The sequence below is a fragment of the Ovis aries genome, chromosome 10 (assembly GCF_016772045.2).
Source record: "Ovis aries strain OAR_USU_Benz2616 breed Rambouillet chromosome 10, ARS-UI_Ramb_v3.0, whole genome shotgun sequence".
NCBI classification, from domain to species: Eukaryota; Metazoa; Chordata; class Mammalia; order Artiodactyla; family Bovidae; genus Ovis; species Ovis aries.
Genome location: NC_056063.1, coordinates 74,542,575 through 74,560,910, shown reverse-complemented (window position 1 = coordinate 74,560,910; position 18,336 = coordinate 74,542,575). Strand labels below are relative to the sequence as shown.

The 18,336-nt window shown below is 44.6% G+C and overlaps 1 protein-coding gene across 7 annotated transcripts in view; it reads right to left on the bottom strand.

Moving 5' to 3' along the window:
• The window catches only part of FARP1 (FERM, ARH/RhoGEF and pleckstrin domain protein 1), a 307,147-nt gene that overhangs the window by 234,827 nt on the left and 53,984 nt on the right, over positions 1 to 18,336 (bottom strand). For 3 of the 7 annotated variants that reach the window (XM_042255017.2, XM_042255016.1, XM_015098244.3), the window contains one exon: positions 2,363 to 2,561. In XM_042255017.2, the coding sequence (XP_042110951.1) occupies positions 2,363 to 2,533 (171 nt within the window). In that variant the 5' untranslated portion in view covers positions 2,534 to 2,561. Of the gene's footprint in view, positions 1 to 2,362; positions 2,562 to 13,923; positions 14,047 to 14,301; positions 14,428 to 18,336 lie in introns of those variants that run through there. The other 4 variants (XM_042255018.1, XM_015098245.3, XM_060394656.1 and 1 more) reach the window with 3 other exon arrangements.

Genomic DNA, 18,336 nt, shown 5'->3' with positions numbered 1-18,336 from the left:
AAAGTCCCACCTACTGTCTCAAGAAGTTAGCCTCTGGGTAAAACATAGAGGGCCTCTAAGGGTGCATAGGAGTTTATAGGGGTGGGGGGAGGGAGGAGGTGGTATAAGAAACCTTTCAGGTAGAGGAGTTACAAATGGAAAGCATGGATATCAGAAATTATCACGTAAAATCACTTGAAAAGATACAAACAAACTTCTATTCCTATTTTCTCAGGCAGAGAGCTCCTATCTAGTTCCTAGCTAAACAGTAGCTAGCAATGGAGTTTTGACATTCTTTGCTTCAAGGAAACAAGAATTGCAAATACATACATACAATGCTCCCTGTGTACATAACACCAGTGCTTGAAGGCCCTTTGGTCCAAACCCATATACGGGAATACCATTTAAAAGAACACACTGCTAGAGATTTGGGCTCAGAAATCCTTAACAGTAGCAAAGGAGGAACACTGAAACCAAATACCTCACCAAACCAGTCTTGCAACAAAAAGAAAGTGGGGGAGAAGGGGGTGGAAGTGGGTGGGACTTGTTCCAGAAGGTCTGAGTACCAGGCTGGCAGGTGTGCCCCTCTATGTTTTACAATTTCAGCAGATAAGCAGCAACTCTGCTCCTCAGAATATGAAGTCCCCAAGTCCTTGAAGAGATAGAAATTCCACAACGAGAAAATTAGAAAGATACAAAGGTCGTTTGCAATGTGTGATAAATTGGCAGGTTTAAACATAGCTCTTCTGAGGTTTGTCTTCCCTGAGACACTTAATGGTAATTCACACTTTTAGAACAATAGTCTTGGAAATGAATACGATTGAGTGACTCATATCACATAAACGATTAAATGATGGGTTGCAGACGTTAATGCCGACTGTTAAAATTTTAGTTGCTCTAGCCAACAGGAATAATAGACGGATTGTCTCCACTTTAAAAACAGGTTACGTTCGCAATGTTTGTTTATAATTGGGCTGTTTGGAATTCAAGAGTTATTTTTCACCCCCACACGCAAGCAGCATGAGATACGGTGTTTAGCACCCAAGAAAGAACACAGGGAAAAAGCCAGAGTGTGCTGTGAATTCTACGGATGCTAATTAATTCTTGTGAAAAGTGCCATCAGCATTGTACAGAGGTGAACACACGTCCGGACTCTACCTGCCATTGAAGAGATCCTCTACCTGCACGTAACTGGTGGTGGTGTCTGAGCCTCAAACAGAAGTGGGATTTCAAGAGGAGATTGAGGAGAAGGATGGGAAAAGTGGGGAAGGGGAGACAGGGCAAAGTTCCAAGGAAAACAGCAGAACCTTGGGGGTGTGCAGCTCCAGCTGATGAACAAGGCAAGCCTGCTGCTCCATCATCTCTGCCTGCCTCCTGGACACCTCTTTTGTCCACGCCCCACCCCAGCCCCTGCGGTGGGGGTCTCTTCAATTCTAGGGCTGCCGGCCTATAGCCTGGGTTCAGGGTTTTTCTTTACCCCCACTCACTACCCACAAACATGGTCAGCAAGTTCTCTCCTGATGTCAGAACGACTTCTCTTGCCACACAGAATAATGGAGTGCTCACACACACGCACTGATGTTTAGAGGAATTGCTTGTAAGCAAAGTTCGATCCCAGAGTTGGGAAGATCCCCTGGAGAAGAGAAAGGCTACCCACTCCAGTATTCTGGCCTGGAGAAGTCCATGGACTGTATGGCCCATGGGGTTGCAAAGAGTCGGACACAACTGAGCAACTTTCACAAAGAGATCAAACCAGTCAGTCCTAAAGGAAATCAACCCTGAATATTCACTGGAAGGACTGGTGCTAAAGTGCCAATATTTCGGCCACTTGATACAAAGAGCCACCTCATTGGAAAAGACCCTGATGCTGGAAAAGATTGAGGGCAGGAAGAGAAAGGGGCAGCAGAGGATGACATGGTTGGATGGCATCACCGACTCAATGGACATAAATCTGAGCAACCTCCGGGAGATGGTGAAGAACAGGGAAGCCTGGCGTGCTGCAGTCCACAGGGTCGCAAAGAGTAGGACATGACTGAGTGATTGAACAACAAAGGAAATTAAACTGAGATTGAAACCACAATTCCCTCCAACTCAAAAATATAAGTAACACATACATAGGCATATACACCCGTGGCTTAGTATATGGGAAGTCAGAGTAAAATTCAAGTGACACACCCACTGATATCACTTGTACTCGGAGCATGCAATCAAAAAATCAACACACATCAACCAAACAATCCATAGCATGGACGGAACCAGAAGGAACGAGAGGAGCACAGTGAGGGTGGGAAGAAGGCGGCTGAATACACAGACCGTCTTCCCGCCACCGTGCATCACAGGACTGAGATGAGCGCCCCCACGCCGAAGGCTGCCCCCAACTTACTGGAACTTCAAAGGCCTCCTGGGTATCATCCAGCATCTGGATCTTGATAGACATGAGTTTTCCTGAAGGCGTGGGGGGCGGCTTCTGCCCATGTTCCAACGTACTGATCCCCGAATTCTCCGGGGCCCCCAGTCTTGATCCTGGAGTTGGCCTCTGCTCTATCTCTCCCATGATGAAAGCAGATTATACACAGTTTCTACTGGAAGCAGAGAAGAGAAGAAAGACACATGAGAAGACAAGACTCACTGAGACCACTTCAGTAACATTTGTCCTCTATGCTCTTCATCGTAGGAATCCCCCCTTACCGCCTCCCCCCCCCGGAACACATGAGGGCCAGTCAGCCCCCCACCCCGCCAGGGCAGCAATCACCTGCTGAGGCTTCAGTTCATTCAAGAACAATGTCACCTTTAGCCATGCAAGGCATGCTAATATTTGAGCATATTTTATTCTTCTGCATATTTTTACATAGCTTATCCTTTTCTAGTTTTGCACTCAGCTCTTAATTATTCACACGATAGATTGTGTTCTACGTATTATTATTATTCAGGCTCTACGAGGAGTCAGGTACCACTCATCACACATTTCCAGTCCACTGGGAAGATAATGAGCAGTACCTAATCCGTATGATTAGCATCCATTAGTTAGCTTTTATGGATCCAGGAACAGACCAAGCAATGCAGACATTAGCAAGATAAACAGATAAAACATATCTTGTGGCTCCCAAGCTTACAATCTGGTTGAAGAAACTAAACAGGCACTTGCCCAAACACAGATGACATTAGGTAGGGTCTTTTCTCTCAATTTCTTGTTGGTTCCCGTGTCAATTACCTCCTAATTAATTTCTTTCTCGCCACACCCCTCCCTCAATTGTTCCCGCTTTCCCAGGAAACCATACTACCTATTACAGTATTGACAAGCTCTCTTCTCCACCATTCAGAAGGTAAGAGCTAAACTCAGTTGAGTCTCAAATGTTGGGTAATACTTGGGCAGAGACAGAAACACACAAGAGAAGGAATTCCAGGGAAGCAGAACAGCACAAAGAAAGCCACGGGACAGAAATCAGGAGGCATTCAGGAAGAGGAGTGAGACTCATTGCTGCAGAGTTAAAGATGCATTTGGAAACCAGGTTGGCATCAGACCACAAAGGGCATCAAAAAGCCTAGCTGGAAAATATGGTCTTCACCCTGCTGGGAGTCACTGAATAATGACACCACAAAAGTAGAACTTGAGAAAAACGAACCTGAAGATGCTATATACTAAGAGGTTGGAAAAACAGATGAGCTGGTGGGGACTGGGGTAGACCAGTGACAGAGCTATTGCAACAATTTGAGCTTGAGGGGATAACTTGAACAGTGGTGGTGGAAATAAAAAGATGATGCTCTAAAATGCATGTTCATGGAAAGATTAACCTGATGTTGTAAACAGTGAGCTCCTGGGAAGAAGGAGATTAAAGTTTAACAATGAATAGCAAGTGTTAAGTCAGGACAGAAGGGAAGAAGTGGGAGGGGAAGGGGTGTGTGTGTGATTGGGGTCACTGTTGAGGGTTATGAAAGGATGGATATCCAGTAAGCTGCAGGGGAGGCGGAGCTGAATTTGGGCTGTGGGTTCAGAGCCCATGGAGCTGTAGAAGTGTAAGCCAGGGTGAGAGAGAATATGAGGGGGTGCGGTGGGAGAAGGGTGGGTGGAACATGGCAATGAAAAAGCAGAAAGAACAAACATATCCAACCATGGGGATTATTATGGACTGAACTGTGCCCCTTGCCCACACCAAATGCTTATGTTGAAGCACTAACCCCAGGAAACTCAGAATGTGTATTTGGAGGGAGGAGACTTAGAAGAGGTGGCTAAGTGAAAAAAGTCATTAAGGAAGAGGGAGGCAGAGGATGAGATGGTTAGATGGCAACTAACCATGGTTAGTCACCAACTCAATGGACATGAATCTGAGCAAACTCTGGGAGAGTGAAGGACAGCAAAGCTTGGTGTGCTGCAGTCCATGGGGTCGCAAGAGGTCAGACATGATATAGCAACTGAACAACATCACCCAATCTGACTGGCGTCCTTAAAAGAGGAGAAACTTTGGACAAAGAGACACCAGGGATACACAGAGTAAAGGCCACGTGAGGACACGGGGAGAAGGTGGCCTCTGGAGAACCCATCCTGCCAATGCCTCGATCTAAACCTCCAGCCTCCAGGACTGAGAGAAAATAAATCTCTGATAAGACACCTGGCCTGCGGGACTTCACCACTGCAGTAAATTCACCTGAGGGTCGATAGAGAAGAGGCAGAGAAAGAGTGACCCTCTGTCTTAGTGACACAAGGTCACAGAAGGGACACTCCTGGTCACCTGCCGTGAGAGGTATGGAGCTCAGGGCTGTTTCACACACTTGTAAACAAGTCGCCCTTTTTAGGATAAACTGTGCTTATTTTGCAGGTTCTTCTTGCCCAAGGCTCTTCCTTCTCCTGAAAGGTAAGCCAAGTTCCCAGGAGCGTCCCACTAGATTCCTTATGGAAATCTCTCCCTTCCTCTCCGTGAACCTTGAACTTTCTCACTGTGACACAGAGGATTGGCCTAGAGGCCAACAGATTAGAAACTGTGCAGTCACTCAATAAGCTGGGTCATTGACTCAAAGCACTTTGGCCTAAAAAGACACACACCCTTTAACTGGACAGGCAGAGAGTCTGACTACCACCCAGGACACCTCATTAACTAAATCCTAAAAGATGATGCTGTGAAAGTGCTGCACTCAGTATGCCAGCACATTTGGAAAACTCAGCAGTGGCCACAGGACTGGAAAAGGTCAGTTTTCACTCCAATCCCAAAGAAAGGCAATGCCAAAGAATGCTCAAACTACCGCACAATTGTACTCTTCTCACACGCTAGTAAAGTAATGCTCCCAATTCTCCAAGCCAGGTTTCAGCAATACGTGAACCATGAACTTCCAGATGTTCAAGCTGGTTTTAGAAAAGGCAGAGGAACCTGAGATCAAATTGCCAACATCTGCTGGATCATCGAGAAAACAAGAGAGTTCCAGAAAACATCTATTTCTGCTTTATTGACTATGCCAAAACCTTTGACTGTGTTGATCACAATAAACTGTGAAAAATTCTGAAAGATATGGGAATCCCAGACCACCTGACCTGCCTCTTGAAAAACCTGTATGCAGGTCAGGAAGCAACAGTTAGAACTGGACATGGAACAACAGACTGGTTCCAAATAGGAAAAGGAGTACGTCAAGGCTGTATATTGTCACCTTGCTTATTTAACTTCTATGCAGAGTACATCATGAGAAACGCTGGGCTGGAAGAAGCACAAGCTGGAATCAAGACGGCGGGGAGAAATATCAATAACCTCAGATATGCAAATGACACCATCCTTATGGCAGAAAGTGAAGAGGAACTAAAAAGCTTCTTGTTGAAAGAGAAAGAGGAGAGCGAAAAAGTTGGCTTAAAGCTTAACATTCAGAAAACTAAGATCATGGAGTCTGGTCCTATCACTTCATGGGAAATAGATGGGGAAACAGTGTCAGACTTTATTTTTGGGGGCTCCAAAATCACTGCAGATGGTGATTTCAGCCATGAAATTAAAAGACGCTTACTCCCTGCAGATGGTGATTGCAGCCATGAAATGAAAAGACACTTATTCTTTGGAAGGAAAGTTATGATCAACCTAGATAGCATATTCAAAAGCAGAGACATTACTTTGCCAACGAAAGTGTGTCTAGTCAAGGCTATGGTTTTTCCAGTGGTCATGTATGGGTGTGAAAGTTGGACTGTGAAGACAGCTGACCACCGAAGAATTGATGCTTTTGAACTGTGGTGTTAGAGAAGACTCTTGAGAGTCCTTTGGACTGCAAGGAGATCCAACCAATCCATCTTAAAGTAGATCAGTACTGAGTGTTCATTGGAAGGACTGATGCTGACGCTGAAACTCCAATACTTTGGCCACTTCATGCCAAGAGTTGACTCATTGGAAAAGACTCTGATGCTGGGAGGAATTGGGGGCAGGAGGAGAAGGGGACGACAGAGGATGAGATGGCTGGATGGCATCACCGACTCGATGGACGTGAGTTTGAGTGAACTCCGGGAGTTGGTGATGGACAGGGAGGCCTGGCGTGCTGTGATTCATGGAGTCACAAAGAGTCGGATACGACTGAGCTGAACTGAATGTTTGTCCCATGCCCACTTTCCCCACCAACTTTCCACCAAAGCCTGTTAGACCTTTTTATTCATTCCTCTAGATCCTTTGAGGTTGGACTTCAATGTCAAGTCCACACTCTTTAAGGACCAGCCTTTTGAGACCTGCTTCGTTTTCGAAAGGCCAGGTCTGATTCCATAGGTCTGCCACACAAGCCACTTTCTAATTTCTGTCCCAAGCTTTTTCTAAAGAACATAATCCCAAACTGTTTTAGTTATCCTTTGCTTAATCATCTCCTAGTCTTAAGAAAGACAGCTAGACTTTGCTCATGTACTTTACACCGAAGTGAAACAGATCACCTACCTTGGTTCAGTGAACCACATGTGGGTGGCATAGATCTAATTATGACATCACTGTGTTTAAAATAATCTTCACAAAGCAGGCAAAATTACTCCCTTACATGTTTCCTAAATTGTGTCTCATGGTTAAAAATAAACACAACTGCCGAAAAAAACTGCTATCAGTCCAGTTCGCCTTCTCCATTGCCAGCCTCCTTCTTGCACTCTTGCCTACTCTGGTGTTGATCCCTCTGTGCCTCTGGAAGCATCCTCCGCTGCCCATCTCCAACCTCACCTTCTGCTCCCTGCACTCCATCAGAGTGGACAGGCCCTGCCCTCAATCACTGGCCCTGAGCCTGAGCACACGGCTTCCTATTGCTGAGTCGGAGCAGGATAGGTCTGGTGTGGCTCTAATGCGCAGCTAGAGAGGGAGGAAAGGGTTTGTCCTCTCATGTCACCTGACCACAAAGGTGTTCCAGACACATTTGCTCTGTGTGCGACCTAAGCAGAAAGGAAGGCTCCCATCCTCTAAATGGGATCCTTTCTCTCCACGCTGGCCCAAGATCCCCAGGTAAACACTGTAATTTTTAACAGCTTGGCATTTAAAAATTAAATTGAACTACTGACTTAATAGACAGTACCTTAACTTCCTTTATCTGTAGTCTTCAAATGACCTCATGCCTGGATTATTTCTACTTCTGGATATTAATGTTTCAATAAAGCCTGTCACACTTTCTTTTTGTTTTGATACTTGCAGGCAGATTGTTGCTGTACATGGAAAGTGCTGTTTAACTCAAACATAAATCCAGCCAAGAGTTTTGAGCTGAGCAGCCTAAGAATGTCAAGGGAATATCTGAGGAACGCTGGCAAGGCATGAATGGGTAACCATAACTGAGGCAGGATAGCAAAACTGGTGAGTCCGGTAATAAAACAGCCTTCTACATACACATCTAACAAGCCTAAAGGCCTGAACCCATGCTTGATTCTGACTTTACCTTAACTTCTTTCGACTTCTGAATTCCTAACGATAAATAGACAAGGTAAAAAAGATGAATATTTCTTTCCTTGTGGCAAGTTATTACTAACGCGATCATTCCAGACCTAAAAGTACAGAGCTGTCTGTGAAACGACTTTCTTCTTTAGGTCTTTTTGAAAAGTTATTTTAAAGGCAATAACAACTACAACAAAGAAAGCAGTGAAGATTTTAGCTGGCAAAGAAAAGATAAAAAACTGGAATTGTCTTGTTACAGTCTCTTGGCGTAAAGACTTCCTCTTGGAATTCACCCAAAAGCAACAAGGAACATGAAAACGCAAACTGCATCCCAGAGGAAACTGGGAGACATCTGTAGCTTTGAACCACGCAATGGGAGGTGGAGTTGCCAAACTGCAGGCAAGGTCAGACAGAGGAGAAGAAAGACGCTTGGAGAGGCTGTCCATGCCTGCAGAGCCACGCTGCCCAAATAGTGAGGATATCCAGCAACAAACCCAGCAGCAACTTTCTGAAAAGGGCAACAGACGTGCAGGTAGCACTAAAAGCTTTCCTGGGCACGGCATGGTGAGAGATTTCCAGAAGCAGGAAAGGTCAAATTAAATGAGATGCTGTACAGGTAAGACATATTAGCAGGAAGCAGTCTGTTGCCAAGGCAAGGCAAAAAGAGAGAGATCCCACTAGGAGCACAACCAGTCTCTGCAATCATGAGGAAAAATAAGAGTTGAAAGGATCACACACACACACACACTCAGGTCACAAGAATTCCCGTTGGCATGGGATATGGCCCTGTCTCCTGCCCAGGTAAAGTTCCTATAAATAGCTACTTCATAAAGAACTCACCTAATCACAAGAAAAAAAAACCTTCACAGAGATGCCACAAGAAGAGAAATATGAAAATGAATGGCAGATGAAAAACACCCACCAAAGCAATGTTACATGCAGCAGATGAAAATTTTACCCAAATGTATTTTCATAAATTAACAAAACAATGAAATAACTGATTCTGTCTACAAAAACAGAGTAGGATTTACAAGAGTTCAGGGAAGCAAGCGGAGAAGGCAATGGCACCCCACTCCAGTACTCTTGCCTGGAAAATCCCATGGGCGGAGGAACCTGGTGGGCTGCAGTCCATGGGGTCACAAAGAGTCGGACATGACTGAGCGACTTCACTTTCACTTTTATGCATTGGAGAAGGAAATGGCAACCCACTCCAGTGTTCTTGCCTGGAGAATCCCAGGGACGGGGGAGCCTGGTGGGCTGCCGTCTATGGGGTCACACAGAGTCGGATACGACTGCAGTGACTTAGCAGCAGTAGCAGGGAAGCAAAAGAAGGAAATAAAAGTGGAGAGACCTCAAGATGAAAAACCAGAAGAATGGTTACAAACGGCACTACTACATAATGAATGTTTGTGTCATTCTCAAACTCAGGGACTGAAACTTAATACCCAGCATGATGATACCTGGAGTCAGGGCCTTCAGGAGGTGACTAGAGATTGTAAGGGTGGGGCCCTCATGAGCGGGGTTAGTGTCCTTATGAAAAACATTCCGAGAACTCTTGTCTCTTCCACTATGTAAGGAAAACATACCACCCAAGACAGTAATCTATGAATCAGGAAGTAGGTCTAGACACCAAACCCACTGACCATTGACCTTGGATTTTCCAGCCTCCAGGACGGTGAGAAGTAAATTTCTGTTGTTTTCCTGTTTATGCTACTTTATCTGAGTCCATCTGGGTTGTTATAACAGACACCAAAATGGAAGTAGCGAAAAGGAAATACACACTGGTGAAAAAATGAGAGTCTTGAGGGGAAAAAAATGGGGATTAAAAAAAAAAAGCAAGCAGAAGATTTAAAACAGGAAAATCGTAAGTAGGGAAGACAAACAGAGGAGACCCAACACACCCTTAGCAGGTATCCCAAAAGAAAAAAAGAACTAAATAATGGAACAAGAAAATACTTTCAAGGTATAAATCAGGAAAACCTTTTACAAATAAGTCTCCATAATAAACAAACACATCATGTCCCAGAAACAACTAAAATGATGAACACATGGAAGTTTCCTGTGTCATCACAGAAATTCAAACATTAAGAAGGAATCATTTGAGCATCTAAATAAAAGTCAAAAATATCTATATATAGGTTTTTGACATATATATATATATATATATATATATATATATATATATATATGAGGGGACAAAAGTTCAGACTCATCCACAACAACAGCTGTAACCAAGCAGGACTCATGAGCTGTTCTACATCCCCTCCTGCAGCTCCTCCCTATATCTCAGGCCTCTTTCCTGAGTTTTTCAGATGCTAGAAACCACCACCAAATGGAAGGAATTAGCTGCTTGATGATCATGAGCATGTAGACCTCAGATCTACTGATGCCTAAGGACTGATGAAGTTAGCCACCCTGTTACCTCGCCATGAACCAATCAGAAAATGTACACAAGATGCTCACATATCCTGCTTCACCCGGCCTTTGGATATGCTTTGCTGAAACATGGATGGACCCAGAGATTGCCATATTGAGTGAAGTCAGACAAAGAAGGAGCAGTATGGTATGATATCCAAGACATGTGGAGTCTAAAAAGAAACAATTCAAATGAACTTACCTACAAAACAGAAACAGACTCAACAGACTCAAAGACTCAGAGAATGAACTTACAGTTGCTTGCTGCTGGGGAAGGGGAGGGAGTAGAGAATGGGAGAAGGGATAGTTAGGGAGTTTGGGGTGGACATGTACGCACTGCTGTATTTAAAATGGATAACCAACAAGGCCCTACTGTTTAGCGCAAGGAACTCTGCTCCATGTTATGCGGCAGCCTGGATGGGAGGGGAGTTTGGAGAATGGATACATGTATTTGTATGGCTGAGTCTCTTCACTGTTCACCCGAAACTATCACAACATTGTTAACTGGCTATCCTCCAATACAAGTTTTTTTTTTTTTTTAATGCTTTGCTGAGACTCTTTGGGAAGTCTGGGAGTTTTTTGAGCATGAGCCACCTGTCCTCCTTGCTTGGGCCTGCAATAAAACATTCTCTGCTCCAAACTCTGACGTCTCAGTTTGTTGGGCCTCATTGTGTGTTGAGTACACAAACTTGCACTCAATAACATGTTCAATGTTTAAATGACCAAACTGTTCCAAGAAATAAAAGACGAATCCAAACATGAAATCTAGCTGAACTTTCATTCAAACATTTTAATGAATCAAGAACTCAGACCCTTCTGGGGTAAGTTATTAAAGGATAAACTGCACAAGAGGCAAAGTGGTGAGATGAGGGAAAGCAATTACTGGTAAACTTTAAATCCATGTATACAGTAAGAGGAAGGCTAAAAGCACTAATGTATGCAGAATATTATAATTCCTGACAACACAGAAATAAATTTAAGAACTGGCAGAGGAAGGAGTTGAGATGGCGAGAGGCTTGTAGGTTAATTGTTACCATGTTACCTTAAGACTGATAATAGAAAGGGAATTTAAGTCCCCAAAGATATACAACTGGTTAATAAGCATGCAAAAATATGTTCAACACTGTTCTCCACTAAGAAATGCAAATTGCATCCACAATATTTCACACCCACTATAACGGACAGTAACATGTGTTATTGACAGTGGGGGAAAAAAGTGGAATTTTTCATACACTGCTGATGGTCGGTGGGAATCCTAGAAGGGGCAGACTTTGGAGAATATTTGCGAAGCTTCTTAAAATTTAATCATAAATTTCACATACAACCTAGTGATTGGGTTCCCCTAGTGACTCAGATATTATACTCCTAGACATCATCCCAAGATAGATGAAAATGTATGTCTTCACAAAGACTTGTGTATATAGGGACATTCAGAGCTTAAAAAAAAAAAAAAACCAGCACATGGAGATAATCCAAATGATCACCACCCAGTGAATGGATAAGGAAAACGTGGTATATCCACACAAGGGACTACTATTTAATAACAGAAAATGAAATGCAAATATATACTACAACACAGATGAATCCCCAAAACATTCTGTTAAGCGAAAGACGCCAGATACAAAGGACTCCACAGCATACGACCCTACTTACATGCAAATATCCAGATAAGACAAATTTAGTGAAACAAAGTTGTTGCTTGGGCTGACACCAAAGGGCCTGGGGGATGGAGATCTTTTGGGAGGCGATATAAACGTTCTAAAACTAGATTGTGGTGACGGCCACATAAATCTGTAGATTTATAAAAATCCTTTGAACAAAGGTAGAACATGTAGACTGCACATTAAATACACGATATGCAGGTGGACACACACATGAATACTCTTGGAAGGGCAGAGGGAGGGGAGCTAGGTCCATGGAGACAACCAACCTTCGGTTACGAGCAAGAGTGAAGAAACTTTGAGAAACGCCTTTTCGCTGTATACTTTTGGGGACCTTTAACGTTTTATACCATTCAGAACAAAATCAATACAATTGTTAAAATTTCACTTTCTAAGCGGACACATTCCTACAGTCCAGCCGGGTCCCCTTGAGAATATGAAACCGCGTAAGATGAAATCAGAGCAAACAAGGTGTCAATCATCAATCAAAACAAGCTGATCAAGAGGAATTTTGGCAAGAGGTCTTCCTTACAGTTTTAAATGTAAGTCACTGGAAAATTCCAGGCGAAGAAGGACTCATAGAAAGTAACTAATTCACAGAAGCAGGAGCCCAAGGTAATGAGCAGGCAGCTACAGACTTGGGTTCTAGAGACTCTGGAGAGTCAAGGGCTGATGACTGGGGAGGCGAAGACCGACCATGTGAAACTCCCAGGAGGGCAAAGGCTGTCCACGCCAGCTTAGCAGTGGGAGACAAAGCCACCTTGGGCTCCTGTCCCCGCGGAACCACAGGCCAGGGACCAGGAGACATGCCCCAGAAAGGCAGGCAGCCCAGCAACTCCGGAGCACAGATGGCCACAGCTGGCCTTTCACGAGATTCTCCAGGCCAGAATACTGGAGTGGGTAGCCTTTCCCTCCTCCAGGGGATCTTCCCAACCCAGGGATCGAACGGGGGTCTCCCACATTGTAGGCGGATTCTTTACCAACTGAGTTATCAGGAAAGCTTCACAAGACTTAGGTATGGGGTTTTAAGAAAGTTCAAAACACAGCTATCTGGATGGACAGATTTGCTTATTTCAAAAAAAATCTGAACAGAAGTACCAACTGCAGATCAGCTGTTTTACATCAACCAGACACTTCAAACAGGCGAGGGGCTGACAGGCCTGCTAGATCATTTGGGAGAAGAGGGACCAGGGTATCAACTCTTGGCAAGTAAAGTCAAAGTTGCTCAGTCGCGTCCACCTCTTCCATGGACTATACAGTCCATGGAATTCTCTAGGCTAGAATACTGGAGTGGGTAGCCTTTCACTTCTCCAGGGGAACTTCCCAACCCCAAGTACTGAACGGGGGTCTCGCGCATTGCAGACGGGTTCTTTACGAGCTGAGCCACAATGGCCATGGGCTAAATTTCACCTGCTAAGTAGGGAAAAAACTCAACTGCGGAAACCTGATAAAAGACAATTTCTTCACTATCTTGCCTCTTTAATCCCAGGGGGAAAAAGTTAAGCAGGCTCTCTTAAATATCTCTAACAGACCCCTGCAAAGTACTTCAAGGAACACTCAGAGCAAAGGAGAAGGCTTCTCACATTGTAGAGGTTATTTCCAATGTCTAGTTTTAACCACACTGCTTTTCTACTCAAAATCCCGAGGCTTACCCACACCAAGATAAAAGAAAATTCCCAGCCGGGCATTTCAAGGACCTGCCCCCATCTCTCTCCTTGTAAATAATAAACTGCTTTGTAATCCAACTGGATTCTGTTCCACATGCCTGCATTTTCCTACTGCTGTGTAGTTGCTTCCTTCTGTAAAATATTCTGCTTTACAGACGGTTCTGAGTTACCTCCTCCGTAAGTCTCCCTTGGTCTACTTTCAGAGGGGAAAAAACCCACCTGGCGTCACTCTCCCTGGCATTTTGCTTGTCTGTGGCTTACATTTCACTTGCTCTCCAGGCCTCTCTCCTCTTTTCCTGCACTGTGAACTCAATTACAAGTCCAGAGGGGCAGGACGAATTTGGCTGCAGTTACCTGGGAATGTGACATTCCTCTCCTGTCGTAGGGCGAGAACCCGCCCGACTCGGGGGGCTGTAAAAACTTCAGGAGTCGAGTCTCTACTGCAGACATCACTTTCCTAAAAGATGGCGAAAAAGCCCACTCGTGCATGCAGGGCTTCTTAAAAAGTGGCTGCAGACTGGCAGCATCAATACCACCTGGGAGCTCATTAGAATGCAAATTATCGGCCTGGACACAGACCCCATGAATCAGAAAGAGGGGTGGAGTGGGGTTAACAAGCTTCCCAAGAGACCCTGGCAGAGGCTCCATCCCGGGGCCACTGCCTCTTCCTAGGGTCCCCAGTGAGGATCAGCTGAGGTCAGTAAACCCACCTGACACCAATCAAGCACATACCTGTTAACTTCACCAAGAAAAAACTAGAAAGATTCTCTCAATAGCTCTTGGCAAGAAAAAGTGGCATTCCTTTTCCCTTGCGATTTTCATTTGTATTCCAACCTTGTCCTGAAAACGGTTTAAGACAACGCTTTTGTTTGCATTTTCACTGATCTGGTAGCACCTATTTCCTCCAATGAGATAAACAGGCAAAGACAAAACGTAGGATGGGGGTGGAAGGAAATAAAAGGCTTGGGGAAGAGAAGGCTCTTACTCCAGTAGGGGGAAAAAAAAAATCAGGAAACCAGAAAAAAAAATCTCCAATGATTCACATTTTCATGATGTCCATTTCTTGGTGATTCTGAGAGTACGAAATTAAATTTTAGCTTCCCCTCCATTTTTCTCTCTAATTAACAGCCCTGGGTAAATAAAATGGAAGGAGAAAGGCAGTCGTCTGTAAGATAAGAAACCAGCTGGCAGCTTCTTCCGGTTCCCACAGAACAATGGCTCTGCAGTGGACCCAGAGGCTGTATTTCTGAGGCTGTAGTCAAGCTCACTCTACTTAACACACATCATTCTTATCCACTCACTAAGGAAAACCCTCTCTCTTGTTCGCCAATTGACACTGGCCAGCTCTCCAAAACCCTCATCTCCTCCGCCCGTAAGGAGGGTGCAGTATATATTACTGAATCTCCTTACTCTACGTCCTTGAAAATGACAGACTGTTTAAAGAATACTATCACTGAAATATCACAATAACTGGTATCATTGCCATTCACAAGCATTCTGAAGGACCTGTTATAATCCAGGGACTACATTTGGGAGACCAAGCAGGAACATTGAACCATACAGTTCATCCCTCAAGAAGAAGAAAGTACTCAGTGATAACTGTTGAAGGCGATGTTTTTATTCTGACAATAGGTACAGTATTAGGTGAACTGTAAAAGCTACAGAGAATGTCAAGGAAGTCACCTGTCCTTGGGAAAAAACTAACAGTTTTTGAGTAGCCCTGAGGGCAGACAGAAATGTATGGAGAACACACACAGTCTTGCCGGAGTTCACGCCTGCATTCAGTAAGGAAGTGTCCGCCCAATGCCAGGAGCTGTGCACAAGACGGATACAGACCAAGAGAGGCAAGAAGATAGTGAAAAGGAGAAAGCAGGTGGGGCTTCTTTCACTCTGCCTGAAATAACAGGGGCCAAGTGATGGGAGGCGCATCTGATGGATCAGGACGAGCCACTGTGGCTTTTAAGACAAGGTAAACCCATGCAACTTTAAGAAAAAAAATTGGCAGGGAATTCCCTGGTGATCCAGTGGTTAGGACTCAGTACTTTCACTGCCACAGTCCTGAGTTCAATCCCTGGTTGGGGAACGAAGATCCCAGAAGGTGTGATGTGAAGTGAAAGTCGCTCAGTCATGTCCAACTCTTTGTGACCCCATGGACTGTAGGCCACCAGGCTCCTCTGTCCATGGGGATTCTCTAGGCAAGAAAATTGCAGTGGTTTGCCATGCCCCCCTCCAAGGGATCTTCCCAACCCATGGAACAAATCCAGGTCTCACAAATTTCAGGGGGTTCATTACCATTTGAGCCACCAGGGAAGCCCCCCGCAAGGCATACGGTGCTACTAAAGAGAAAAACCAGAAAAAATCTGGCAGTGAAGTGTTGGTTAGATGACGACATGGGTCACCTCTTAGGAAACAACTCTTAATACTCCATGCAAGAAAGGATGGTAGCCACAATGAGAACAGAGAGAAAGGAGGCATATTCTGGGAATATTTTGACATTAAGAATTTTTGCAAATTGATGACAAATTAGACGTGGGAGAAGAAGATAGAATTATGGGCAAATCCGGAACTTCAGTGCTAGTGAGAGACAGAGCTCAAGGACAGGCGGGGAGGAGGTCCATGCTGTGACTGACTGAGATGACTGCAAGACAGGAAGGTGGAATGTCCTAGAATATTCTAAAGGTCATTCTCTCCATTTAGTCAATGCCCACCCTTCCTTGTCCCCTGGCTGAAGCTTCCCAAATGCTTTCCTCAAAGTAACTGAGCAGAGGGGCCTGAGGTTCAGGAAAGGGATTTTAAACCCATCCATGTATAAGTCAGAGGTGACATTGTGCCAGTGGGTAACATTTTGGAGAGCCTGGAAAGGGCACAGAAAGACAAAACCAAGATGGTACCCTGTAGTGCACACCAAGACTCACGCGCAGAAAGAGGGAGTAAGAAGACCTGGTGAAGGATTCAAAGGTTCTCAGAGTTGGAAGGACTTCTGGAGAGCCCTGGGGCTTCCCTGGTGGCGGCAGTGGTAAAGAACCCGTCTTTCTAATGCAGGAGCCATAAGAGACGTGGCTTCAGTCCCTGGGTTGGGAAGATCCCCTGGAGGAGGGCATGGCAAGCCACTCCAGTATTCTTGCCTGGAGAAATCCCATGAACTGAGCAGCCTGGCAGGCTATCATCCATAGAGCTGCAAAGACTGAAGAAGCTTAGCAGGCATGCTGGAGAGGATGTATGACCACCCTGTCCCTGATGGATAAATCTCATATTTATAAAAGACTGAGGCTGAAAATCCATTCCACAATTATAGCAGGAAGCCAAGGAGGCAAGAGCATCACCAAGGCCTAGAGAGGGAACCACAGTGCCGAATGCTCTTGGGGCAACAAGGCAAACGAGGAGTAAGAATTAAAGTTCGTTCACTAGATCTGATATGACTGGGTATTCACTGGTATGAAGAAAAAAGTTATCTGGGGAGAAATGAATGTAGAGCCAGAGGGATTATTAATAATGCAGAGAGCAAATATATTAGCCCATACTAATAGCAGAGACATTACTTTGCCAACAAAGGTCCGTCTAGTCAAGGCTATGGTTTTTCTGGTGGTCATGTATGGATGTGAGAATTGGACTGTGAAGAAGACTGAGCACCGAAGAATTGATGCTTTTGAACTGTGGTGTTGGAGAAGACTCTTGAGAGTCCCTTGGACTGCAAGGAGATCAAATCAGTCAGTCCTGAAGGAAGTCATCCCTGAATATTCACTGGAAGAACTGATGCTGAAGCTGAAGCTCCAGTACTTTGGCCACCTGATGTGGCCAAATGAGCCACTCATTTGAAAAGACCCTGATGCTGGGAAAGATTGAGGGCAGGAGGAGAAGGGGGCGACAGAGGATGAGATGGCTGGATGACATCACCAACCCAATGCATGTGAGTTTGAGTGAACTCCAGGAGCTGGTGATGGACAGGGAGGCCTGGTGTGCTGCAATTCATGGGGTCGCAAAGAGTCGGACACGACTGAGCGACTAAACTGAGATGAATTTGTTTTTAACAGACTTAATTTTTTAGAGCAGTTTTATGTTTTTAAGAAAATAAAGAGAAGGAGTCTGGGATTAACATATTCACACTGTACATAAAATAGGTAAACAAGAATCTACTGTATAGCAGAGAACTATACTCAGTATCTTTTAATAACCTAAAATGGAAAAGAATCTGAAAAAGTGTATATATGTATGTGGTATGTATAATCACCAAATCACTTTGCTGTACACTTGCTAATTCAGTTCAGTTGCTCAGTCGCATCTGACTCTTTGTGACCCCATAGACTGCAGCACGCCAGGCTTCTCTATCCATCACCAACTCCTGGAACTTGCTCAAACTCATGTCCATCAAGTCGGTGATGCCATCTAGCCGTCTCATCTTCTGTTGTCCCCTTCTCCTGCCTTCAATCTTTCTCAGTAACAGGGTCTTTTCCAATGAGTCAGTTCTTTGTTAGGTGGCCAAAGTATTGGAGCTTCAGCTTCAGCATCAGGACTGATTTCCTTTAGGACTGACTGGTTAGGTCTCCTTGCTGTCCAGGGACTCTCAAGAGTCTCTTCCACAGTTCAAAAGCATCAATTCAGCGTTCAGCTTTCTTTATGGTCCAGCTCTCACATCCATACGTGACCACTGGAAAAACCACAGCTTTGACTAGACGGACCTGTGTCGGTAAAGTGATGTGTCTGCTTTCTAATATGCTGTCTAGGTTTGTCACAGCTTTTCCTCCGTCGTTTAATTTCATGGCTGCAGTC